General features: G+C 34.4%; 1 protein-coding gene across 1 annotated transcript; it reads right to left on the bottom strand.

Moving 5' to 3' along the window:
* Positions 1–1,804: 1,804 nt before the first annotated feature.
* On the bottom strand, positions 1,805–15,192 carry LOC142350432 (cationic amino acid transporter 4-like). The gene is made up of 4 exons (XM_075402279.1): positions 14,323–15,192; positions 11,493–11,772; positions 2,860–3,231; positions 1,805–2,551 (listed from the first exon to the last, which is right to left on the bottom strand). Exons 1-4 carry the CDS (start codon positions 14,840–14,842, stop codon positions 1,960–1,962), a joined length of 1,764 nt encoding a protein of 587 aa, XP_075258394.1. The 5' UTR covers positions 14,843–15,192; the 3' UTR covers positions 1,805–1,959.
* Between the last annotated feature and the right edge of the window lie 5,575 nt (positions 15,193–20,767).

Here is a 20,767-nt window from a genome sequence, read left to right as displayed (position 1 = left end):
ACTTGAATTTTTGTGTTGTTCTATCTGTTCCTCATTTGGTAGACAATTATTGTAAAATTGTGGATGAGCGGGGTTGGAACTTTATGTGCAATCGCACATTACCGAGCCTCCTTGTTTTCTTATAAAAAAGAGTTTCAAAAATCTTCTCAAATTGGCAATTGAGACAAAAAACTAAACTCTAGCTTTTCTCACACACAATTTTTGTTACAATTTAGTTCCCCTATGAATTTTGGTACCGTTAATTGACATAATGCGCCAAAGACCGTCAGGACCTTTGGATTTCAAGGCACGTGGGCTGTGACTTATGTTGTTGTTTGGTTTATTACAGTATTGTTTATATTGAAAACAATTTTTTATCAGAAAAAAATATGTGGTCAGAAAATGTAAGCTGGTTTTTGTACCGTGTCAGTGTCATTTCCATAAGCATTTTTTGGGACAACGTGCTAAAATTTATTATAATTGGATCAATGAAGAATCATAGCATACAATTTTTATCGAACTCTCAATAAAATTCTGGAAATTTTAATTTAATCGGCATACACTAATGAGTTAAGGTGTGCTTGGTTGAGTTACTCATGGTTGAAATCAGTTCTAAGTTTAGTCGATTCTCAGAAAGTTTATTACCATCAGGCTTGCACCCACAAATTACCATGTTACCCGCGCACCTCCATACTCTCAATTGGTAGAATTTTGCAAATGGTATCTAAGAATTTGGGAAGATTATTTGTCTGATAGTCTTTTTGAAAGATTTTAAAAATTTCCTCTCTGAACTCAATAGTCACAGGTTTTTATGGAGTGTCAAAATCAAATAAAAAATAGTTGGCAAACGGTTTTTAACGTTCATCGGTTGTTGTTCCACTTGATTAATCAACACATTATTTTTTGCTTCTGATTTGTCGCTCATTTTTGGTGATCGGCTGCTGATATACTGATCAATCACCAATTCTTCCAATTTCTTCCTTCCAAATCATTTTCTGCCGTTCATCTCATTGGAAAATTTAATTGCCGATTTTCCTGCTGGAACCCTTGTCTCCATCGATTTTTTTGAAGATCTTCTCAGGTTCTAGAGGAGAAAAAGAAGTCTCTATTTCCCATTGGAGATCTGGCGTCGGTAGTTCGTCTGGAGGCAGTAGATTTTTTCAAGCAGCCCAATTAGATAAAAGAAAGTCCGAAAACTTGATTAAAAATGAGTTATCGAGAAAACATGTTACTTTAAATTCTAAATAAAATAAAAATATGAAATAAATTGCATCACCAATTTCATCGCATAAAAAACTCCAACGCAGCTTACCTTGCCCAATTTTCTACCATAGAAATTCTCGACTCACTTGCAAACAAACCAATAAAACGTGTACTGCATTCAGCAGTTCTATAATAATTATCAAGGCTATTCGAGTAGGATATTCAAATTTCATATACTTTTGTATAAACTATTTTCATGAACTTGTTCGTGATCGGATTTTGACTCTTTCAAGCTGTTTATGAACAAACTTTGGCTCGTTCAAAGTCAGATAGACTTTAGACGTTCAGAAAAGCTTTTGATTAAACTGCAGCTCATTCTGGCCTTTTATCATCACGTAGTTTTGAATACACCTCAAACCCTTGCGTTTTTGATGTACTGCTCATAGTTAATTTTGAACGAGCACCTCAGCCAACTATATTAGTTTTGAAATTGTTGCAATAATTTGATGTTAGTAAGATCCAAATTACAAATAGCCGAGCACCAAATCTGAGCGAGCACATCTTGAAAAAAGCTAGAGTCAGTAATCTAATTGTCCTTCAATTAAAGTAAAGGTAAAATGCATTTTCGTGATCACAAAAAATCTTTCAATTCAGTAAATATTCAATTCAGTTATGAGAAACAATCACACATGAGACAGCCTTATTACGATTGCAAATAAGAGTGACATATCAAGGGTAGAAAAATTAGCTACTGAGTTTGAATAGTTTGAACAATTTTCATGGTCTCCAATCGAGTTCATTGTCCAAGTGTTCATATTCCAATTTGCTGTGTTTCATTCCATAAATAAAGTAAACAAACAACCCAACAATAGTCCAAGATCCACTGAATACCCACGTGGGCCACTCTAGCTGAGACATAATGCAAAAATTGATGAATATGGAAAGTCCGGGAATGAAAGGAACGAAGGGTACTCTAAATGATCCAGAACTTTTAGCCGTGCTCTTCACTGACAAGCCAAAGTAAGCTAAAACTCCAAAAGCCGCCAACGATAAACCGCCAAAAGCTATAAGATATCCAAGTTTGTGGGTGATATCCAGCGCAGTAAGAAAACCCACAGCGCTGATTGATAGAATCACAAAACTAACAAACAACCCGCATCGTTTTTGGTCCCACCCGGGTACTTTTTCAATCAGCTGGTCGCTTTCAGTTTTCTGTAATTCGGAATGTTCGGATGACGTGTTTTCGGAATCTCCCTTGTAGGTCAGGCTTTTATCGGAATATCGTGTCACAATTAGAGCAACAGAAACTAGTGTATTAACGAGTAAATGTCCAAACGCCAGCATTTCTGTAGTATTTTGGAACTTTTTCCTTCACAGTTTTTTTATTAAAAAAATGTTATTATTGAATCTATGAGCCCGTAAAAAACGGTACTAAATTAACCTCTTTTTACCTTTGACAGTAACTTTTATCATCGTGACTTTTATCAACTTTTAGCAACGTTTTATCATCGTCAGCTAGTGTTTGAGTTGAAAGCAGCTCGACATTTTTTCGCACTGACTATAGTACTGATCATAATATGAGCCTAGAAATGTTATACAGAGTATAGAGTGCAGGATTTGTAGAGAGTGACAACAAACACTTGCTTTTAGAAGTTTTTCAAAGTTTCTTAATATGACGAAATTTTATTTAAGAAATTTTGAGAAATAATTGGGAAGGAAATAGTTCCTGTGATTTGATTAATTGAACAAAACGTCGACACCAGAACGACACAAACAGATCCGAAAATTGTCGATGCAATCGGTACTTGGGTAGTTTTGTTCACTTTGCCCAAACTCTCGAATATCAACCCATCGAAAGCCATAGCGTAGAAAGATCGAGAAATGCATAAAACGCTTCCCATTAGCACACCTAACAATGCGCAGATTACCCCGAAAGTTGACACGTATTCTGCCCATTTCCAGTCGTGGAATTGGAATATTGAGATGAGAGCTGCGTCTCTTGATATTGATTGATATGGCACCATTAGAGTAATGACAGCTGTTAGGGTACTAAAAAAGGAATCTGTTATATCTTTCGGTTTTTCATTGTTATTCAGGAATATTTTCACATGAAAAAGTTTACAGGAATTTGCTGAAAAGTTTGAATCAATTGTTCACATGTAGTTTTCATTTTTATGCAAGCATTAAATTGTGTTATTTGTCGCAAATATGTGAGTTTCTGAAAAGGAAGGAACCTGGCTCGAGGGATTATCTAGCACAAGTTTGCAAAGCAATGAATTCTGTTTCAAAAACTTTTCAAATTCCTGCTAAGTTTTAGAAAACTGACCATTCAAGTTATCTAAAGGAGCCTAAGAAGATTGAACATAGATCTGGTGTAAATTATTCTACTTAACACAACAATTTATTTTTTTTTCAAATGACGAAAATCAATAGGGCTACAACTTTTCCTGCAACATAAAATAAATTTTCCTGCAACACTAGAAAATAAAGTACACTGAAATACATTAAAATTAAGCCAAAAAATTTTGTCATGCGAATACCGTTCTCAAAAATGCAATGGGCAGTTTTTACACAAAGTAAGAAATGACGATGGGCGAAACATTTTTTTACTGAATTTGAATATAAAAAAGACACAAGGGTCGAAAAATTTTTGCGTTCAAATATACTAGTAAGTTTTTGACCCACGCAGTCATTTCTGAAAACAAAAATTAATAATCAAAATAAATAAACACTGTGATGGTTTCGAAGAAACATCAAGAAAATTAGAAGCTTTCCTTCTTAAAGTTTCAAAGAACAAAAGAAGAAATTACCTGTCGAACTCTGCTGCCTTGTCGATAAGCAAGGGCCGCAAAACTAAACTCGATTCTATTCCCATGTCAATCAAGTAAAATATTTTTAATCAACCTAAATACTCTCTGTATTTTCTGGCATAGATAAGTACTAGAATTACGAGCTGACTTTTGTGTATTTTCAGTTTCAATTTCATTTTATAACTCAAATTATTTAATTCCTTTGACCCTTTTTATCAACCACAACAATGGTGTCTAGAACACAGACAGACAGACAAAGTCTGGACTTACAGAACGCAGAATCAGATACTGCATGGATTATCCTTTTTGTGGCGGCATGTTGAGCAGAGAAGAAAGAGGACATGATCAACACCGATGGTACTATAGTGGACCTACAGGTAACCAATCTCTTTCTTAGTATGCGCCGGCAAGATGCAGATCTTAAACTTAGGAGCCTAATGAGTCCTAGCATAGATACTCCTCATAAAGACATCAGATTGCCGAATAAAAGTTATATTTCTTCTAAGAAGAGTGTAGTAACGACGGAAATGGCTACGTTTTTGTCCTTAATACAAGGTGTAGGGAATCTGACGACAACTTCCTAGCACGTTTCAGAGAAGAAGCACGCTATTGCGACTGCGAACAAGCGGCCAAGACGAGTTGGTGAAAATAAAGTTCAGCTCAAGAAGGAGGGAACCGAAACTTAGAATACTAGACGGTATTAAAGCTAAATCAACAATGTCGGTTATGAATTGACCGATAGCTTACAGTTCAGAAGTCAAGATGTGGCTTTTTTAAGTTTTTATTCAAGTAAAGACGAGTAAAGCAAAGTTTTACTGTGAAAGAAGAGGTTGGTAAAACTTCAAAAAAGACATTTCGGAAACCAAAGGAAAATACACAGCTAACAAAAGCAACAAGTTTTGAATTCAAAAATGTGTAGAAGCACACCCCAACCATTTTAAGGTAAGTAAAATCAACATTACAAATTTTGTGAGGAGAAAAATAATTCTTCAGAGCAGGCTTCGGCAACTGCAGACATGGGAATGTTTTATACAAAAGAACAATTCTTTAGCATGTTGGCGATTTGGGAATATTTCTCAAATAACAACTGCAAATTCAAAATGCTGTTAGATACTAGTGAAAATAGCACAGTAATATCATCAAAAGTATGGACTGTAAAATCTGGAAACTTATGATGGCCATCTTTTAACGCTTCTGGGATCACTGACTTATGACATTAAGTGGAACAGAAACAGGCACAAACAAAAGCAACTAGCAGTTGTGCAGTCTCATAAAGATTTTGCACAACTTGCTAGAGACCTTCTAACTAAGCAAGGTGTGAACGACATCACAACCAAACGTTTACCTGCTGTGAGGGGTTACAAAGTTCATGTGAAGCTGGTACCAATATCACAGTCAATGTTCTGCAAAGTCAGAAAAATACATCTACCTCTTTAAGAGATGGTCAGACAGGGCGTCCTTGAATTGGTACAGCTAGGAGCAGTCACTAATGCATTTTCAGGAGTTTGGCAGAGAAAGAAAAGCGGAGAACTAAGACTTTGTGTGGACTTGAAAGTGCATATCAATGGCAAGGTGATGGATGAGGACTACCCAATACCAGACATGGAGACGATCTTCCACAAACCACATGGGGCTTCATATTTTGGCAAAACTGATTTCTCAGATGTATATAATCAGATTGAACTTGACGAAGAGGCAAAAGACATATGCACAATTAACACATCTAAGAGACTGTTCAAGATGCACCTCCGGGATCGAAAAACTCTTCTTCAATCTTCCAGAATTGCACCCAATTGACACTCAAAGGAATCAAAGGAGTTGTGCTCTTCCAAGACCCTGGGTTGGTCTATAGAAGTACCAAGAAGGAGTTTGAAAATAAGAAAATTTGCAGTTAAGAGCTGACTACGCGAGAACACTTTAGTATTAATGAGAAAAATCTAACGAAAAACCAATGAATATAATTATTTTTAGGGATACTCCGATTCAAATGAGGGAATGGCACCAGACCCCAATCATTTGTAAAAAATGCAAAAGCATCGACTAACAAAAAAACAAATCTGATGTCTGCGATATGGGAATATATCTCAATGAACAACTCCAAAATAAAAATACTGCTAGACACAAGTGAAGATAGCACAGTGATATAATAAAAAAATATGCACTGAGCTTGGTAAACCTCAGTTAAATGGTAGACTCTTGAAGCTTATGGTGGACACCACTTAACCAATCTATAGCGTTATTCTTTTGAGATGCTCCGATTCAAAGGAGGGAATAGTACCGGATCCCAATCATTTGAAAAAAAAGCAAAAGCATCAATTAACAACAAACAACTCGAATCTTTTTTTGGGCAAGCGAATTTGTGTGAAAGAATGATTCCTTTTGCAACAAAAATGTTCCCCATAAATGACATTAGGAATGGCAATTTCTCTCGGGGCAAAGTACAACGAAAAGCCATAGAAAATATAATAAACGAATTATGCGCTAACCCCCAGATACAGACTTACAGTTTGCAAAAAGAAGCCTTTGTGACTTCTGACGCCTCTGAAAAAGTTTTTGGTGGTGTTCTTTCGCAAGAAGTACATCCAGTATTATATGTCTTGAGGAAATTGATTTCATTGGAACAAACATAGAGGGTAAAGCAATGACAATTCTCTTTGTGGTCACTAGAACGAAACAATTTCTTCTCGGAAGACTATTTGTTTTACAGATAGACCATCGAAAAATATCTCTTTGCATCAGACAAGGAAACCCCAAAAACAACATCAGCTTGAACCAAATGATGGAAAATTTATTTGATGGGCTTCAACTATGAATTGAGGTACACACCAGAAGAGCAGTGAGCCAAACAGTTGCTTTGAGAAGAATGGATTTTGCGGAAAACGAATCTGACAACGATTGAGTGTGTTTTGCAGTCGACAACATTCTTCGCTACTTCAATCAGATTGATTTGGTTATCCAAGCAGATATTAAAATTGAACTTGGAGCAAACGGACTTTTTGGGACGTTAGCAAAACGAAACAAAAGCAGCATTTGGAAAAAAAGTCCAGAACTGGAGAAAGGAATCAGACACCAGAAAGATGCTCTGACTACACACAATGAATTAGCTCGGTTTTTGCCAACGCCAATGGGACAAATCCTGGGGAGAGTACAACTGAGACATCAGGCAGAAAGATAGCATGGTGGCCCGGCATTACGCCAGACGATCAACATTTTGTTAGTAACAGTAAGAATTGTCAAATGAACACGCCTAGCCTGGGAAAAAGTTTCTACGTGGTCAGAAGCCGAAGTTTGGGAAGGGCTCCACATGGACTGGGGTTATGTTAAGGACAAAGGCTTATCTTTGTAAGTTTTGACGCGGATTCAGGTTAGATGGAAGCTTTCCCCACTTTAAGGGAACAGTTAAAGTATATCTTATTCGAATCGTTAAAAGCTTCGGAAAAGCAAAAACATTAGTATCTAATAATGGTCCTGAGTTTGTAAGCGACGACCTTAAACAGCGGTGTGAATCAATTGGAATTAGGAAATGGAATCATCCTTCTATCATCCAAGAGCTAATGGACTTGCTGAGAGAGGAGTTCAGACAGCAAAGCGGGCACTTCAAGCGTTGGGTTCAAATCTTAACATTTCATTTAGGGCATTCCTGCAAAGGGCCCTGATGACAAAGTGAAACACTCCAAAAACAAGTGGGTTTAACTCCAATTAGACTTCAATTGGGGCGCAGAGTGAGATCACCGGTAATAGCAGATTTCAACGTGCGTACCCATTATATTTCACGACATCATAGAAACGAACACAGTTCCTGAGACTTTCATCATCAGGAAAGACATTTTTTCAAACAACTTTCGTACAGCCCAGAAATTCAACTTGGACTTTTCTAGTGAGCAAAATTGCTAGACTAGACGAGGACAATGTGAAAACTGGACAACCAAATTTCAAACATACTGGAGGAGACCATATTTCAAACAGAACCACAAGTTCATAATACAGATGTGAGATCTTCATATCAAGGCGCGCTTCTGCAGCCACTTCAACTGCAGAGCAAGGACAACCAGAATCGTCAGTGCCTCTACGCACATCAACAAGAAGAAAAAAACAGCTCAACAGATTTGGAGAAACTATAACCACAAAATTGTTTAAAAGGGAAAAAGGAGGTGGTGGTTTCGAAGAAACATCAATAAACTCAGAAGTTTTCTCTATTAAAGTTTCAAAGAACGAAAGAAGAACTCACGTGATGAACTCTGCTCCATAAGTAATAGCCAAAAAACTAATCTCGATTATGATTTTGTTTTGGCGCTATCATTATCTTTTTAACCTATTGATCAGATGTCAAAAGTAATTTCAGCCTACCATAGAAACTTGATTCTAACATCCACTGACCTCCAACTAATGAACTTGCTTGCATCAAGGCCACAAATAATTCTCATGAAATGTTGATTGATATAGAAAATCACCTTCGAGATTCGGAAATAAGATCTATTCACATGTCAATCATGTAAAATACTTTTAACCAATGTAGATATTCGCTGTAATTTTTCGCATAGATAAGTACTAAAATAAGAGCTAAATTTGGTATATTTTCAATTCCAGTTTTGGTTCCAAGATCCAATTTTCAGTTCCAACTTCAGCTCCAAGTTGAATGTAAAATTCAACTTATTGCATTTCTTTCACCCGTGTCATCGAGCACGACAAACACAAAAGTTTTGCAGAGATTAAAGCAAATCAAAAGCAAAACTTATCAAAAACACATCAAAAACTTATCAAATGCTTATCTCAAAACTTAAAATAATACCACTAAATTGAACGGCTAGCACTTTTAATCACTGTTAACATTGGTTTCAGCTATCACCACATTTTGATAAACGTTAACCCTGAAACAAATAGCACGATTCTGCAGAATTTTGCGGGATTTTGAATTGTTTTGTGATTTTTTCAAAGCCTCTCAAGGTCTCAAATTATAAATTTTTCTCGCAAACTTCAAATTTTAATACACAAAGAACCGAGGGTGATGACTATAAATTTAGTTTTTTGAGTCGCATGCTATGAGTCGCATGCTATGAGGTTTATAGTCAAAATGAATAACTTACGCATGTTTTCATGTTTTCTGCTTTAAGCAAAAATACGAATATACATGTATATATATATATATATATATATATATATATATATATATATATATATATATATGTATATTTATACATGTATCATTTAGTGTAGATTTTGAACAAAAGGAACGTCGTGATCTCGAAAATTCTGGGATTTTGCATTCAAACCTGTTGTCTTTCAAAGTTCGTGTATTCAAAGTTATTACGAGACCAATTTTGCTCCAAGAATCCTAAAAGATCTCCTTTTATATCAATTCATTTTAGTTATGGCTTGTGGAGAATGGCTTGTGGAATAAAAGTTTTGAATACACTAAATAAATGTTTACCAGAGAAAACGAAAGTCTTATTACTTAATGCAATAGTAATAAGTCATGTACATTATTCAGCTCTAATTCTGATAGGGTTGCAAAAGTCATTACTCATAACTTTAGAAAAACAACTGAATTGGGGAATAAAATCCATTTTAAATAGGAGAAAAAACGATCGGTCTACAGATCTCAAACTTCGCAACAAAATACTACCAGTTTATTTTCTCTTGAAATACCATTGCTCAAAATATTTTTTCGCTTACTCAGCAACGATCTTCCAGCATATAAAATTGAACCTCTCTCTACCATGAGAATAAAACAACATGACAGGTCAAAAAAAGTAACGTTCGATATAAAAAAGAACAATAAGTTTTTAACTGATTCTTTTATTGCACAAGCCATTCCAATTTATAATAGTCTGTCTTCTAATATTAGACTGAAAACAACATCGAAAGCTTCCTTAAAAAGAGAACTGAAAGAATAGTTTTGGAAAGAATTTTTGAAGGACCCAAAATTAACTGATATAAAAGATGACATTGAGAGCATTAGATTTTAATTTTATCTTTTAATCTGCATGATGTAGATATAAAATTGTGAGAACATTTTATGCTCGCATTTTAGGCCATTTTTTAATAATGTAAGGTCAAATTCTTAGTTAAGTAATTTAATGATTTTATAATTTTACATAATGTTATATGCTTAACTTTACATTGCCTTTTTTACCATTTGCGTTTTATACTTATGTGTACCAGAGAAAACTTTTTTTGTTATTATTCAAAAAGACAACAATTGATCAAATTAGAAATTAAGAAATAAACGGCCCCAACAAAATATTTTCATGTTTTTTTTCAAGGAAAATTAAACTAAAAAGTAACCAAAAAATCTTGGATGTGTTTTTCGAAAAATAATCATGTTTTATTGCTATTATTATCTTGATCCTCATTTTTTGCAGATTGAGCAGACACGATTACGTGCTCAATTTGTCTAAAATTCATTTTTCGTAAAAATGTGTTTCCAATGAAAAAGAAAATTGTTTTAACTTAAAAGAAGACACATTTTCATGGCAGGTTTTGTATGAAATGAAAAGATTTGTGATAAAAATATAGAGTAGATGGTCATTTTTAGAAGATAACTATTGGTCCTGCAAGGCCTTGAAAACAAGTTCGATTTTGCAAGACAGTCATCCAGTCTGGACTAGATTACTTCAAAGTTATTAAGTATTATTAATTTATCTTCATTTCTGCAGATTGAACAGTTACGATTACGACTCAGTTTGTCCAAAAAATTTATTTTTCTCAAAAATCTGTTTCCAAAAAGAAAGAATGGTTTTAGCTTAAATTTTGAAAAACAAGACACATTTTCGTGGTTCATTTTCTATAAAATTAAATGGTTTGCCATGAAAAATATAGAGCTGATATTCGTTTTTAAGATAACTTCATTAAGGATGTTCAGTTTTAAGAAAACAATTGGTCCTGCAAGGCCTTGAAAACAAATTAGATTTTGCAAGACAGCCATCCAGTCTGGAAAAGAATAACTCAAAGTTATTAAGTTAATTATAATTTTACTTTATCAATATTAAATCATCGTTAATTTAGGAACCCTCCGCTCGCAAAAACATTAATTAGAATTGGCGCAAATCTCTTTTGAAATTAAAATCATATAAGGCTGTATACTTATAATTTGTTGTCTTGATTACCCGTACTTACCTCTAAGTCAAATTCAGTACTCATTCAGAGCCTAATTCAGGTCACATTTTGCACTGAATTTGTCTGATTCAGAGCTAATTCAAAGATTCATTCTGAATTATCTTCTGATTGAGAATAATACTGAATATTTTCTGTGAATTTTGCTCTGATGCAGGAAATTCAGAAATCGCTTCTTGGTTCCGAAATCCTTCTGAATCAGTACTAAAACTTGAAAATTCTCTGAAATTGTTCTGAATCAGTACTGATTGTCACTGAGACTTGAGTACGGGTAGAGGTATAAAACGCGAATCTTCAACCATATTTATCCTATTTTATGAATTTTTCCCTCAAATTTGGCGCTATTGGCAACAAATATGTAATAAATAGAATAAAAAGAACAGATGCCTGTATGTAACAGCCACGAATGCTATTGAGATCAGCAGAGCTCTTGGTACTGATTTGGAGGGGTCCATTGCTTCCTCACTCGAAATTGTTATCAAGTCGTAGCCAGTGAATGCGAAATAAGCTTGGGCGGCTCCTTTGAAGATTGAGGAAAAGCCGAAAGGGAGAAAATCTGACCAATTGTCAATATTGGCCAAAATTAACCCACAAACGATCACAAAGAAGATAGTGGCAATGTTGATGATCGAGAGGGTTGTGTTCACACGAGCGGATTCTCTGATTCCTGAAAAGTAGAGCGTTGATAATGGTGATGTTGATGATGCTGATAAAGCTACCCTAATCAAGAGGCAGGCAGAGTTTATGAACCATAAGATTGACGTCGTAGAGCGCAAAAACTGTCAGCAATCCTATCATTTAGAAATTTAATTTAATTTTTGTTGCTATAAATGGGGGGTTTTAATTATCTTTTGAAGGAAAATTATGTCCACTAAATAAAAATTGTAACACATTTGCGAGATTTAAAAGCAAATTGGCGCACTGGACACATACACATAAAAGTTGACTATATTTTTTAGAAAAATTTCAAAAAATTTCAATTGAGATTTTAGTGTCAATTATACACATACCAAAAAAATAGCCTCAAGAAGTCCAAACCTAGTTTTCCAGATAAAACAAACAATAAACAAACAACTTTCTAATGAATTTTGACAAATAAAGATTGAGGAACAGTTGCAATAAGGAAATTTTGAAAGAGTTTTTTGATTTCGAGGTTTGTATCTGTGTGTTTTTGTGTTTTCGCGCTTGTGTAAGTGTATCTATTTGAGTGTGCGTGCGTGCGTGTGTTTGTGTGTGTGTGTTTGTGCGTGCGTGTGTGTGTTGTGTGTGGTTTGTATATGTATGAAATGGAAAATGAATGTTAATCTGAGATAGTAGGTTATGTCATTTATAAGACACAAAACTTTCGGAAATCATAAAAAACTAGTTGAATTTTACAAAACTTTCGACCGATTGCAGATCTAAATACAAGAACAATTACGTTTTTTGATTCTCTCTTGTGACAGGTCTCCGAGATCTCTATATCGCATTTGTCTAGCTAAAATAACGAATTATAAAAATGACAACATTTTTTGAAAATTTAATTTCAAAGTTTAGAGCAGAAAAAAACTGCAAAAAAGTGCTCAGAAAAATTTCACCGAACATAACTAACAGATTCCCGAAAATTGCCACCATTGATTCCCATAGAACCGATTGGGGTTGAATTAAACACTCAAGAATGGTTGACGTAAAAAGTCATCATTAAAGTCCGAACTATTTTGATACCTTTTGGTAGATAGTCATGCTCATGTTTCTTAATGAGATAATGACAGAATAATGGGACCAGATGCAATACCAATAAAATATAAAGATGATAACTAAAACTTAACAGAACAAAGTTTAAGTAGGGTGCATCTAAAATTGGGCTTTTTGTGTTTTTCATGTTCATATTTTTGATCTCTTCTGATAACAAATCTGTTCATATAAGATTGCTTTGCTGAGTACATGTTGTTCAAAACCACATTGAGCAGAATGAGTGAACAGTGAAAATAGTCTAGAAGAGTAAAAAAATTTCATGCAAAATGTTGGATTAAGGTTAAGCAAAAAACTTAGCAGGACAAGTCCTAAAACAATTCAAAGAATTTTCGTTCAGTGGACCTAAAGGGGAACATAAATGGATTCGGAAAACCATTTAGACGGAAAAGCTGATCAGCAAAATTGAGACAGTGAAAATCAATGGCAAATTGTCATTTGTGAACAAAAAACACGAGCGAGAAAGAAACTTTCTGTTCAAATACTGTTTTTCTACTCTGCTTTAAAGTTAGAATGAAAAAAAACTCTCCTTTTTGCTTGACGTCCTGTTTCGTCGTCACCAAAATAATCGCTTCAATTTGACTCCAAAAATTATGAAGATGTGAACAGATCTGAAAAAAAGACAGCGCACCGATACAATTCAATTTCTTTAAACTGTAAGAAAAACCATTAGCGCAATAATAACCTGCTAAGAAGACGAGGGCGGCTATAAAAAAGACCTAAAGTAAAGATGAACATAATTTATTTTGTTGTCTGTGTGTGTGCGTGTGTGTGCATGTTTATGTGTGTAATGTGGGCGGTGTGTTGTGTGTGTGTGTGTGTGTGTGTGTGTGTGTGTGTGTATGTGTGTGTGTGTGTTTGTGTGTGTGTGTGTGTGCGTGCGTGCGTGGGTGCGTGCGTGCGTGCGTTGGTACGGTTAGAAAGAATTTTTGTTTTTGTCTGTTGAAAACATAGGGTATATGTTTTGGTTCAAATTATTTTCCCCAATACATATAAGTTGCTCTCGGATAATCACAACGGTTTCTCTGATAGAATTTAATTTGTTTTGCAACTTTGAGAGGTGTGTTGGAACATACTGTGCTATACACAGACTCGCACGAGCCATATTGTTTATATAACGCTCTATTTTATTGATAAGACGTCATTATGGAGCCCAAGTGCCGAGCAGTTGTCATATTTAAGAGAAGTTGATATGGCCGTGTTAAAATTGGGAAATTTTTACCGAATTTATTTTAATGGAGTTAAATCAGACAAGAGAACTTTGCTCCATGAAGATCCTCAATTAGAACAAATTGAGAAATTTGAGAGAGGATCGAACATTGATTTTTATATTTCAAGATTGAGCAGAAAACAACAGAATGTTCATTAAATTGACGTAAAACGAGGAATGACACGGTGGGGAGGGATACAGCCCCTTCTATTTTTTTTTCAAATGATACCGACCACTATTTTTCTTAAGTATACAGATTTTAAAGAAAATACTGACCCAAGCAGGCTGCCACAACAAGGAGAGACACCACAACTATGGAATAGATTTCCCACCCGTTTTCCACAAATTTATCTGGCGATATCCTGTCAATAGCACGGTCTGCTATCCTATTGATGTAATCAATAATTCCTCTGCAAGCAACACCAGCCTCAAATATCGTCGAAAGAATAAAAATCCAGCCCACTATGAACGCGGATAACTCGCCCATAGTTAGATAAACAAACAGGTAAATAGAACCGGCTTTCGGAATCTGACATCCGAACTCCGCGAAGCATAACGCTGTCAAGAAGTGAGCAAAAGCTGCTACGATGAAAGACAAAAACAGAGCGGGACCTGTAATTTCGTTGGCGAGTGTGCCCGCAACGACATAAATTCCTCCGCCCACCGTCCCGCTGATTCCGAACATGACAAGGTCAAACGTGTTCAAACATCTTTTCAACTCTGTTTCAAGTAAACTGTCGTGATCTAGTTTTGGTGTCCGGACGCATTTTTCCCAAATATGTTTTATCATTGACATTTTTGATCTGTTGTTTGGTTCGGGTAAAATTAGTGGAAAGGAAAATTGGTTGAGAAGAATTCCTATTTTGGGTAACGAATTTGGTTAAAATAAACAAAGTTTAAAGAATATCAAAGGATAAATTTGCAAATAGTTTAAATTGTTCGATACATAAGGTTGTAGGTACGCGATAAATATAATATAAAGAATTTACGTAATTAATTATCTAAGCTTATAATCATTTATTTTCTTTTCAATCTCGAATAACAATTTTAGTTTTTGCTCGAATTATTGTGATTTCTGCCTTCTAAAAAGGTTTCTACTTTCTGGAGAGCAAATGTTCTAAAACCACAGTCAGAATACTTAAATGAACTCTAATTTTGAAATGTACATAAAGCTAGTTTAACTAGTTGAACAAGACGAAGCACATAAACTTTTTAAAACATTAGTTGGTTTTTAAATACAAACCATACGTACATGATTCAAAGTTTTACGAGTTACATTTATTGATTCTTAGATATTAAATTGAAAACCATCAAACGAACTTCTCTAAACTCTCTGACTCGTTAGTTCACGTATAAAGCTTGATCAAAATTCAAATAAATTTAGATTATTTTCACAATTTTATTTGCCACCGTACTTCTTTTACAAAGCTGTCCGACTTTAATACGAACGGTAAAAATAAGCTATCATTTACGAGTTAAGTGAGGCCAAAATTGGTTGCAAAAATTAAAATCTACAAATTTTTGAATTACAGCTTCCCCCACTTCTGGTCATATGTACATACGTTTCGAAAAAGACCCATATAATTAGTAAATCATTGGTTACCAGATTTTTAAATATCAAATTGATAAACTGCAGCTAATTTTTACGATCTGAAAAAAGAAAACGGTTACATAATGAAAAATACACATCTTTTGATCTTATAATTTGTCGCTGTTTAAGGGCAATTTCAACTGTGTCGTTTGTCGAACAAGCCTAAAAATAATATTTATTTGAGTTCTTGAAACGGCTCTACAATTTTTTCGGTAACAGCAGAGATTGCCATCTCTAAAAAAAGGCGGTGAGCAAAAAATGAAAAACACCTCGCATGCAACTCAATAGTTTACTCGGCAAACTTTAATTTTAGTTTTTACGTTTGGAAAGCAAAATTAGTAATGGTCTGTTGTTCAACTAATTTAGAAGAGCACATCCTGAGTTGCTTAATTTTTCAATCATAATTGTTTCGGCATTTTTTTTTATTTATTACTATTGAGCCATGTTGTTGCTTGTTTGTTCAGAATTGCAAACTTTCATAACTTTTAGAATACAAGAACCGCGCGAGTTAATGCTACCTCTTTTCGTACCACGTAATAGTTTTAACTATTAAAGCAGATAAAAACTGCTACATAAGCGAGCCCTTCTATTAAACATATTTAGCTTACAATACTTTTCATAAGCGTTTGAAAATGCAACTGGAACCACAAAAAATGTTACTGCAAAAAGGCATATACGGATGAACCTACTCTTGTGGAAATTAAAGCGGCAAATAAACAACTTTTCAAAATTTTCAGCCAAAAAGTTTGCAGGTTGCTTTTTCCAAGAAAGTTTTAATTGTCTAAATATTTTGAAGGAAAATCAGTTTACGATCACTATCATGACTGAAAACAAAACTACAAAAATGGTTAGGGAAGCAACAAAAACTATCACTGAATCAGCCAAAATGTTGCAAAAAATCATTCTAAGTGCACACAAATTATTAGCAGTGCGCAGTGCCTTATTTTACGTTTAAATTTGACAAGTTTGACTGTCATCAAAATTTTCAGCGTTGATCTAAATAGCGTATGTTGTTTTCAGCAAAAACATCTGGTCAATGTTTGTTTTGCTTAATTTCGAGCGTCTGCTTTGGTTCTCATGAAAAAGTTTATATGGGCCAAACGTTTTTTAGTTTGGGCCAAACGGGTTTAGTAAAAAATCACAATATTGATGATAAAGAGTGCAAAAACCAGATTTGTTTAACTAAAAAGTTCAACTTTTTTCAAATTTTGAAAATTCTCAGTGATGGAAACATCCCGGGATCTAGTGCATTTCTTTTTTGATTACCTTTTTCTGGAATTTCAAAAAATCTTGATAATATTGCACAAAGCTGACAGTTTTTGGTTCCCATTTGATGTTGTTTACTTCAAAAACATGCATGGCTTGCAGTGACTTTTTCTTCAGGGAAAAATTTGAATAAATTTGAATAATTACCAAACATTTTATTAATAGCGGCGGCTCTTCGACTGTTTAAGTTCTTAAAGATAATAAAGTAAACTGACAGGGAAAATCGAATAGCTAAAGAACAAGTTTTTCCATTGAAAATTACTGCTGTGATGCAGATCATCCGTCATATAGAAATCAAATGGCAATTTTTTGAAAAAAAATCTCGACCTTTTTTAATTCGTAACTAAATTTGTGAAAGTGAATGAATATTTTTCAGAACCTAATAAGTTAAAGAGGCTGCCGTTTTGCACTATCATTTTGCCCTTAAATGGTATAAAAAACTGGGAAAAAATCACTTAATTTCTGAAAAAGTTAGTGTATAACTGAGTATTATCCTAAGATTAAGAACCCCCTGCTTTTATGTATATTCTTGTGTTTTCGTTCATACAAATAAACGAGTTGATGCGAAAATTAAATGACAGTTTTTCAGCAAGAATTTAACGCTGCATTGCTTTTGCTAAAACAAACAAAAAGTTGCAAAATTGAAAAACAAGAAATACGAGATGTTGGCAGGAGGTTCAGGACAAATATCCCCAGTCACCAAAATCTTTGAACTAATTCAGATCAGAAGTTTTGGTTTTCGAAATCTCCCTACCATGCGGCCTGAAAAAAGTCTGAACTAAATTGTGACTTGTCATATATTTCAAAATTTAAGTGCAAATGATAATACGTACCCAGGTAATCTTATGTGAGCTACCAAATATAAAATTACCCTGTTTATAAGTTTCACTTAAACAAGTCTCATTTTACTCCAGGCCTTCTCAGTTTGTACACAATAGAGGGGAACGTTTTTTCACCAAATACAATAAAGGGCAACAATTTGTCCACGAATTGTTGCCTTATATTGTCTTCACTATATACGGCAAAATTTTGTAGACGATCTAAATCATAGTTTTAGGTAAACTTATTTTATCTATAAGGCACCTGAAAACAGTTTCTATTGCTCAATGATGTTCTATTCGAGTGCACTCATCTCATTAGGGATAAGTAACTATAGATAATATAGCGCATTTTCCTAATATAAAAATATACCGTGAACAATACCCAGTGAAACAAAACTTGATATATCTTGATAGTAAATATTTTAAATCTTGGTAAATCTTGCCGAGATCTTGCCATCGTACTCACCAAGAAATTATCAAGATATGTAAGAACTTGCAATTTCTTTGTATGGCTGTCAAGAAACAAAAATTTGGGAAAGACTTCCAAAAAAGATTAACATGGCAAGATATATCAAGTATTAAAAATTAAATAGCACTCAAAAACAAATTATAACAGGAAATCATGAGACTAAGCAAAAATTAGCAAGAATTATCACGAATTATCAAGAACGTCGGAAAATACTGCTCCCGTTAGTTTAATAACCAACAAAGCCCCTTGTATCCACAGTAATAAATTTTTTAAGTGCATGCTAGCACGGTATGTACATAGTACACGCTGAATATAGGACCACCGCCACCATGAAGGCCCCCACTAAGCTCCCAAAAAAACCCAAAAATTTTTGGCATGTCATAAAATATAAAACAGCGTTGAGAAAAACAAGACAGCAACAAAGCAACACTCGGAAAATTGATAACAGACTAAGCAACTACAGCATTATAGCATCTAACATCAAAATACAAAAAACAAAAAATTCAGCCCAAAAATCGAATTTTTTTCATTAAAACTGTACCGTTGGAAACAAGTTGGAGGTTCAATGGGAGACTACCGCGCAAGAAGGCAGAAAACAGTTCAAAAGGCCAAATGGGACTAGAAAAAGCAAGGTTTTCAAATATTGTAAACGAAAAAAACCGCTCTCCTACAAAAGTCCCGGAGCAAACATTTCGTGGAAGAACCAAGTCATACGCAGTTGCTCTGATTTTATCTTAAATGTGACAATGATTGCTAACCTGTCTCCCTCCGAAGCAACACATAAAATTCTAGATCTTTTGTAGCCAAGGAAATCAAAGTATGCTACATGTGAGGAAGCATTCAAAAAATGATTTAAGTTTCAAGGGACAGAATTCACTACTTCGAGTCATCGCTAATCTTTTGTCTGGATTGTCTGGTCATCGTCAATTTTTGTCTGGATTCCCGGTTCCACCACCTCACTCAAGGTTGTTTACAAACATAGTTTTCTATGTGTCAAGGTTAATCAAGCTCTTATCAAGTTACGCCAAGAAACTCTTTCTTGATATGTCTTGATAAGATCTTGCCAAGAAATATTTGTCTATCAAGATGTTGACAAGATGTTTCAAGTATTGCAAGAGTTATCAAGATCTTGCATGGCATGACAAGGTGTATCAAGTTTCGTTTCAGTGGGTATACTTTTATTTCTGGATTACTAAAAAACAGGATTAACGCCAGTAATTTAAGAAGGCAGGGGCTCTGTGGTCATTTGAATAATGTTATAGTTTAAAAATTGGATCTTTTCTTCACCCACCCCCACAGGATTAGAGGGAATATATTTTTTACAATAACTATTTTATACTCGTGCTGTATAATAAATTTGTTTGATCGAGAGCCTGATGCAATTTGCAGATCTGTTCTGCCCCCCCCCCCCCCTAGTATTTTTATGTGCACACTCACAAATTATTTGTTGTTTTATTGAGAAATGTAGTCTCAAATTTGCTCCCATTCAGTGATATTCAGAATTAATACAGATTCTGAAGAAATCAATTTCTTAATCAATTCTGAAAACCAAAATTTCTCTGCAAATGATGGTCTTGTTTGCTATAGAGGAATTGTTTGCTGAATTCGAATAAAAAGTCTAGTTTTGATATGAACTTAATTTGATTTGAAGTCTCCGAAGTTGCTCATAACTATTTATTTTGTAATAATCTTCCATCTGATAAAATTGAGTTGGCTAATAACTATACGCCGTGTTTTGTACGTAGCTCTGCCTTCTAAGTTATTTGACAATGTAAAGTTAAGTTAAAAGTTAAAGACGTTTGAGCGAATTACTTGAACGTTTAAGTTAAGAATGCACATTTAGAATCGTTAAACAATGTACGACATATAGTTCAGTTAATCAGCGAGTAGAAATTATCAAAACATGAAAAAACACCGAACAATAGTTTGCAGTAAACGGATTCGACATCAAGAAATGTACAATAAAAAAACGGGTCACTTGTGACCTCGACGAGATGCTTCTCCGGCAGAGGTTCTTAGTTTTAGTAATTTGCAATATAGTTTTCGTAAGAACCTTATTAATTTACAGTTATTTCTTTTTTCTCAGTTGCCTAAACACGACTGGTCAAAAGAAATGTTGTGATTCGATAATTTTTGATTCGCAATCCCATATATAATATTGGCATCCAAGAAATGATAACTGCATGTAAGAAACGCTGGAACCGTAATTTAAAATTTTCAGCATAAAATTATCAGACGCCAAAAATGCTGAATTATTTTTCCAGCGTTGTTTTCAAAATTCGGGAGCATATGCGAGGCCGGCTTTTCAACTTCAGTTAAGTTTTCAATTATTGTTTATGCACCGCAGAGAAAAAGGAGAAGAACCATTTCATAGCTGTTAGAGGCTTCCTTAAATTTCTTAAAATTACCAGTTCTATCTCAGTTTGAAGAGGGGAACATCAGTTGGTAAATTGGAAGGAAAACAGAAAGATCCCTTAGGAAAGGATCCCTATATGATCCCTATTTTTTAAAGCTTTCTATCAGGTTGTTTTATAGTAGCTTTAAAATTTAATTTGAATGAATATGCTGGATAAA

This window comes from Convolutriloba macropyga, chromosome 12 (genome assembly GCF_964194025.1).
Source record: "Convolutriloba macropyga chromosome 12, txConMacr16.3, whole genome shotgun sequence".
Lineage (NCBI taxonomy): Eukaryota > Metazoa > Xenacoelomorpha > Acoela > Convolutidae > Convolutriloba > Convolutriloba macropyga.
This window is presented reverse-complemented; position numbering and strand designations above follow the sequence as displayed.